This window comes from Engystomops pustulosus, chromosome 1 (genome assembly GCF_040894005.1).
Source record: "Engystomops pustulosus chromosome 1, aEngPut4.maternal, whole genome shotgun sequence".
Taxonomy (NCBI): Eukaryota; Metazoa; Chordata; class Amphibia; order Anura; family Leptodactylidae; genus Engystomops; species Engystomops pustulosus.
This window is the reverse complement of record NC_092411.1, coordinates 98,202,394-98,209,596: the sequence shown is the minus strand read 5'-3', so window position 1 is coordinate 98,209,596 and position 7,203 is coordinate 98,202,394. Positions and strand designations below refer to the sequence as shown.

Genomic DNA, 7,203 nt, shown 5'->3' with positions numbered 1-7,203 from the left:
TCACTTACAATGCCGTCATGCTTGGCCAAGAAATGTTTGGCCAAGCGAGCATCTTTGTTATTTCTGATTTTGGGTCTATATTTTTCTTAAAATTTTTTGTCATGGCTTTTATGTATTGTGAACAACTATGATCCTGATCTTATTGTGATCCAGTCAGTAATGTTCAGTTCTTTTACAAATACTATAATTTATTGTATTGATAGGAAAGACAGTATGAGTAAATATAAGTATCTGTGTATAAGCTTGTGGGCTTCGATATTTATACATAAATTGAACAGCCTTAGGCGTAATGGTAAAATTTAAGCACCTCCAGCACTTTGAGGAAAATTTACCAGTACTGTATAGTGTATAGTGTAGCAAAGACTGATGCTAAATGATATGATATGGATAATTTGATCCAGCTTGAGAATGTCCCACTTGTACTACTTATTATGCGGCCCATATACAAGCAGTCCCTGGGTTACGTACAGGATAGGTTCTGTAGGTTTGCTCTTAAGTTGAATTAGTATGTAAGTCAGAACTGTAAAGTTTATAATTGTAATCCCAGCCAGAATTTTTTCTTTTTGGTCTCTGTGAAAATTGGATTTTAAAAATGTTGGGTTGTCATAAGAACCAGAACTAACAATAAAGCTTAATTGCAGACACCTTTTATAACTCCTACAGCTGATTATTGTAGCCTAGGGCTAAAGTACAGTGAATTAACAAAATCCAGTGGTCCGTTTGTAACTAGGGGTCGTCTGTGCGTTGGCTGTTCTTAAGTAGGGGATTTTGTATAATTTGTGACATGATTGAGACAAATTTGCATATTATACCCTTTTCCCCATATTTTTCAACTCTTTTTCCCATATCACCACCTTTTTCTGCTAAGCCATACCTTCAAATGGGAAAAGCAACATAGGGGAAGATTTATCAAAAGCGCAATCAGAGCTCAGCTTTCATTTTTACATAGTAGTGTTTTCTAGCAGTTTTGGTCTCAGACACTTGTGAGAAATCTCCCAAAACAAATAATACATGTTGATCAGCTTTTATACAAATTAAGCTAAAAATATGGTGCATCTATACTAAACTTTCTCTAGGACTCCAAGACAAATATGACTGAAAGACATAGAAACAAAATAATTGCTCCACGGAATAAGTTATCCTGGCCACCATGTTGAACTTTTATTACAAATACTATACCAAGCTATACCGGGATACATGAAAAAATCTATTGTCTGATATGTTTACTATATTATCTAGCGATAATCCCTGAAGTACAGTTAAAGGGTTCCCACATGTTCAGCAACACTTCCCAAGAGCTCTGATTGTCCTATATATTCGCCTTTTCCTGGCATGCACGTCTCTCAGACCGTACAGAATTGGACATGGATAAGCCCATTGTGTGACTAGTTTATCATTCATATTGCGTGACAAGCGGCACATTTTTTTTCCTTAGAAATATACAAAGGTGAGAAAGGAAAAAAAATCTTCTTTCTGATATATTATTAGTCTGTACAGTTTAATCATAAAAGAATTTTTCACGGTGGGAGGAGATGACCTCTGTTTCTTACTTCCACAATAACGAAAGTGACAAGAGCATTCGGCTGCATTATTTTTTTTTTGGCCTGACAAACGACCAAGAATGCAGTTAAATCTCACACGTGATAGATTTTAGATAAAAAGAACAGCTCTTAAATGTTCAGTTTCAACACATCGCCGGCAGAATACCTCCTTTATTATCAAACACATTTAGAGAAACAAAGTTTATTTTTTTTTCGTATTCAGATAACTTTTAAGCATCACATCCACAAATTGACTTTGCCAACATCTAGCATAGATTTCTATGAAAAAAACTAAAAAACACTCCTAAGCGCTAAAGTGAAGTGAACTGCGCTGACTAGCATTGAACTGTTGTTCCCAGGGCTCCACTATCAATTTATCCCAGCCAGACAGTAAAAAGAATATTGGGCAGCTAATATCTAAATAATTCTAAAGATGCATAATGGACAAAAGAGTTTGTGTTACTACACATTACACATCTGCTTGAGGATAACACTTACTGGGGTTGCTATATTATATCCCTCACATTCTTCCCTTCTATGCCGATACCCTACCCTGAGAACCAGGAAGGTCTATTACCTAACAGTTGAATATTTCTTTCCAGTTCTGATGATTTGGCCTCCTACCACATCCAATTAAAAGCTGCAGTTTTATACCATATTGTTTGCATCACGGCTCCCACTGCAATAGCAGTTATGTGCAAAGATCAAAAGGACTACCTGACCATCATTTTAATTTGCCTTCCTTTTAATAAAGTGTAGTCTGACTCACAGACAATGGGATCCTGGGCATGGGCCTTGAGGTACCTAACAGAGTACCCCTTATGCTTGGGTGTTTTTATTTTAGTAATAGTGTTTTCTAGGCTTCCTCTTCACTTTCTGATTTCTAGGGATTTTACAATAATGTACATATGATTGCCACTTCTTCATGATTTTGCTACAGTTAGGGATAATTCACATCACCGTTCTGCTTTCTGTTACTTTGTTCCATTAATAAAAAAGAAAAAGACAAGAAAAAACACTTGGGCAGGTATGAACTTAGCCTAATAATACTTGCTCTTTAATAACACTTATTGTATAATCTGTAACATGCCCCCAATTGTGCTTTTTAGAATTCTGCTGTCTACATATGTAGTAGAAAGGATTTTGATGTTATAAGCTCCCAGGCCTTATATATTACTGTTACTTCTGCTCCTCAGTGTAACTGCGCTACCTGTCCTTTTATTTTTCGATTGTATTTTAGAAACAGACCCAATGGGGGTCATTTACTAAGGGCCCGATTTGCGGTTTCCCGACGTGTTACCCAAATATTTCCGATTTGCGCCGATTTTCTCTGTATTGGCCCGGGATTTTGGCGCACGCGATCGGATTGTGGCGCATCGGCGCCGGCATACACGCAACGGAAATCATGGGGCGTGGCCGAACAAAAACCCGACGGATTCGGAAAAACCGCCGCATTTAAAAAAAAAAAAGTGTCGCTCGGCACGCGCTTACCTTCACTCAGCCCGGCTCGGTGTACTCCAGTGCGTTCCGATGCTCTTCAGAGCAGCAGCAACATCTGGTGGACGTCGGAGGAACTGCCTTAGCGAATCGCCGAAAGACCCGAATCCACTGCAGAGAACGCGCCGCTGGATCGCGAATGGGCCGGGTAAGTAAATCTGATAAAATATTGAAGAAACAATGACTGATTAAAGATATCTAGTCCCAGTGGGGACAGTTTGCCTGTGTAGTGTACAGATTCATTAATCTGCACTTCCCCGACAGAGTACACCAACTTTTTTCTGCTGCACTTTCAACATGGGGCCTGTGATACATTTATGTCGGACTTTGCATGTTAAATGTGATGCATAGTCCGACTGTGCACCAGAACGCCCATTTTAATGATGAAATTTGTTTCGCATGAAGACTAGTGCAGCCATGACACAAAAGGGTTGTGTACGAAACATATGTGGACACTTCTTAAATACTTGTACAAGCAGTTTGCTCATGAAAGAACATGCAAAGACAGAAAACTGGCGCTAGGATCTTAGTAAATGTGTCTTTAGTCCAGTCACATTGCACTGCCTGTCATCGAGATTCGCTGTAACCTGCGGCTTAAGTGATATAGCGAGTACTCAATCATGGAGGCCCACACCATTGGAGATTGTGATTAGTTAAGGGCTTGTAATCTAGAAAAATGGTTTACAAACCGAACTGAACAGCAATATCGGCTCACGCTATAATATATACATGTGCCGATAATTAACAACAATGATAAACAGTTATATGTACAAATATAGGCCACGGTTATTGCAGTGTAAAGATACAAAGCCACTCATGTTCCCTGTCATAAGGCAATAATGTGTACTGCTGTACACCAGGATCTCTTCACAAGACATGTCTAGAACAATGCAGAACTTTTGTCAAATAGCTATGAAGTTCTCACTGGTTGCACTGGATGAGAACCTTCTGAAACCCAGATTTCAGTGTGTCTAGCCTTCCTCTGGGAAATTCTCTCCTTCAGCTCATGGAGTGATGCATTCTTCTAGTCCACATATGTCTGTATGTATTAATACAAAATATGACAAAATCTAAAAATAAACCTCACTGCTTCTTACTCCATCATATTGACAGGGTGAAGATAATGGAAAATCAGAGCAGTGCGACACACTTCTTTCTGGTTGGGTTTACTATCTCTGTAGAGCTCCAGTTTTTCCTTTTTGTGGTTTTCTTTGCCATCTACCTGTTGACTGTGACTGCTAACATAGCAATCATTAGTTTAGTTCGTGTAGACAATAGACTCCACACTCCTATGTATTTCTTTCTTAGCCAGCTCTCTTTCCTAGAGATTTGGTATACATCTTCCATTGCACCAAAGCTCTTAAGTAATTTGGCTGGTTGGAAAAACATTTCATTTTCTGGTTGCATTTCACAAATGTATTTTTACTTCTCTTTGGGTTCCACAGAGTTTTTCCTTCTCGGAGTGATGGCCATTGATCGATATTTGGCTATATGTAACCCACTGCGTTATCCATCCATTATGAATAGTCATGTTTGTGTACAGGCTACTGCAGCTTGCTGGTCTGTAGCTTTCCTGTCTGTGTTTTTTCTAGTACTTCTTATTTCCCGTTTGACATTTTGCAAACCTACTGTCATCAACCACTTCTTCTGTGACATTCCACCTCTTCTGAAGCTTTCATGTGAAGATACTTTTCGAGAGGAAATTATAGTCTTCTTGTTTGCCTGCAGCATTATTCTTACCTCATTGCTATTCACTATTGTATCTTATGCATTCATACTTTCCACCATATTAAAAATACCGTCCAGTAAAGGAAGGCAAAAAGCTTTCTCCACCTGTGCCTCACATTTCACAGTGGTCACTATTCTCTATGGCACTGTCATATTTATCTATGTGCGTCCCAGTGTCTCCTACCCTATGGACATCAACAAGGTCATGGGTGTATTCAACACTGTGGTGACTCCTTTACTCAATCCTTTGATTTATTGCCTACGGAACAAAGAAGTAAAGGAAGCTCTGAGGAAAGTGATTCATGCAAAACGTTCACACATGAATGGTATAGCCTACAATATTAAGTGAATGTGGAAAGACAAATGAACACGATTCCAAAAAGGAAACAAAATTCAGATTTGCATAAGACAATGAACTATTTTGAATCTACTTTTGTTACCACTTCACCATGCAAGTATTGTCATATGTCACAATGAGATCTTTCCTAATACATGGTTTGTCAAAAGAACGGTACTCACCCCACTGAGTACACCTACAACAATAGCTGTCAGATTTAAGCTGACAGAAAGGATGTATTGTACTACATAATTAGTGTGATATGATAAACGCTTAAGCTCAAGTTCCCAAGTAAAAAATACATGAAATCTAAGTTTTCCAAGTCTTTTTGGGAGCACTTGAAGTATACACTTGAATATATTTTACACACATGCAGTGTATTATTCCACTTTCAGGTCTTGATGTTTGCCTTGTGGGAAAACAACTAAAATATTCTATGGTTGCTATTGACAGTAATCTGATCCCAGTTCCTTAACATGGGACCACTGGGGGAGAATTATGACTATTGGCAATTTTGGGGATGTTATATGAAGGCACAATTTATATTCAAAGCAATCTGGTTGGCACCATAAATTTTTTTATAGCACCATAGGGAACAATTGCAGCACCTTCACATCCGGATGGGCCTTCCTGATCAACCAAACCAGTTCCTTTGGTCATATGACCCCTTGGTGTATGGACAAGTCTCACGTTCTGAGCCGTCTCCATATAGACTGTGTGTTTTCTGCATATTTCAACAAAAACCCAGTGTTGTAAACCCTACACAAGCTGCTGTCAAAACTTCCGGCGGGATGTAACAGCTGGTGCACATGGATCGACTATGACTGTTGTTCCCTGTGACATCATTGGGCAGTGATGATCCGTCGCCATGACAGCCTTGGTAACAGATCATGTGCATAATACTCATATTCTGCTATACTAGCTATACTATAGTTTGGCAGTATATAGTCGGATCGATCAAACAATCTAGTATTAAAGTACCCAGCAGGGTCTGAAAAATAGTAAAAGAGTAGTAAAATAGTAAAAACTCAAATACTCAAGTCTATAACTAATGAATAAATAAATGAATACTGTACTCACCTTTCGCATGCCCCCCCCCCCCGCAGGTCCTCTTTTTACTTTGGGTCCTCCTGCTCCACTTCGGGTCCCTGCCCGAAGCCGCTGGCACACAAACAATGACATCAGCAATCGGCCGACGTCATTCTGTATGCTGGCCACATATGGGACCCGAAGACAAAGCCAGAACACCAGAGGCAAGAAGAGGACCTGTGGGAGGCTTCGGAAAGGTACAGTGTTAATTTTTCTTAAAGCCTTGGCATATTCCGGGCAGGTTATATACTGCATGGGCTGGCAGGCTATATACTAGGGGGGCATGGGCTGGCAGGCTATATACTGGGAGATATGGACTGGCTATATACTGGGAGGCAGAGGCTGGATGTATAATGGGGGGCATGGGCTGGCTAGCTATATACTGGGGGGCACGGGGCTTGCCAGGTATATACTGGCTGGAGGCTGTGACCAATGTATTTCCCACCCTAGGCTTAGTTTTTTGTGTTAAAATTAGGTATCTCAGCTTATACTCGGGTTGACTTATACTCTAGTATATACTGGTCCCTGCGCGATGCTGGCGGCGCACAAACAATGACGTTGGCAAGCTGTATAGTGCAGGGGCTGCCAGGCTATATATGGGGTTCAGGGGCTGATAGGCTATTTTCTGGGGGGGTTGGCTTGCTATATACTGCAGGAGCTGGCAGGCTATATACTGGGGGGCAGGGGCTGGCAAGCTATATACTGCATGGCAGGGGCTGACAGGCTATTTACTGGGGGCAGGGGCTTACTATATACTAAAGGAGTAGGGGCTAGCAAGCTATATACTGTGGGAGAGGAGCTGGCTATATACTGTTGACTTATACTCTAGTATACATGATAAGTTAGAAAAATGTAAAAAAAATTAAAAACCCTTAAAACACAAAGTACCTCTTTTTCCTACACCTGATAAAATAAATAAAGAATAAAAACGATAAATGTGTTAGGTTTTGTCACTTCCTAAATCCTAATCTATTAATACATAAAAAGGGTTTTCCTGGCAGGGGACACTGT

At 40.0% G+C, this 7,203-nt stretch overlaps 1 protein-coding gene across 1 annotated transcript; it reads left to right on the top strand.

The window, feature by feature from the left end:
- The first annotated feature begins 4,161 nt into the window (after window positions 1–4,161).
- Window positions 4,162–5,115, top strand: LOC140117037 (olfactory receptor 6M1-like). Its single transcript, XM_072133488.1, has one exon. It carries the CDS (start codon window positions 4,162–4,164, stop codon window positions 5,113–5,115), a length of 954 nt encoding a protein of 317 aa, XP_071989589.1.
- The last annotated feature ends 2,088 nt before the right edge of the window (window positions 5,116–7,203 follow it).

Coding starts and splice junctions, on each gene's coding strand:
- LOC140117037 (XM_072133488.1), top strand. CDS start 4,162: ATGGAAAATCAGAGCAGTGCGACACACTTCTTTCTGGTTGGGTTTACT.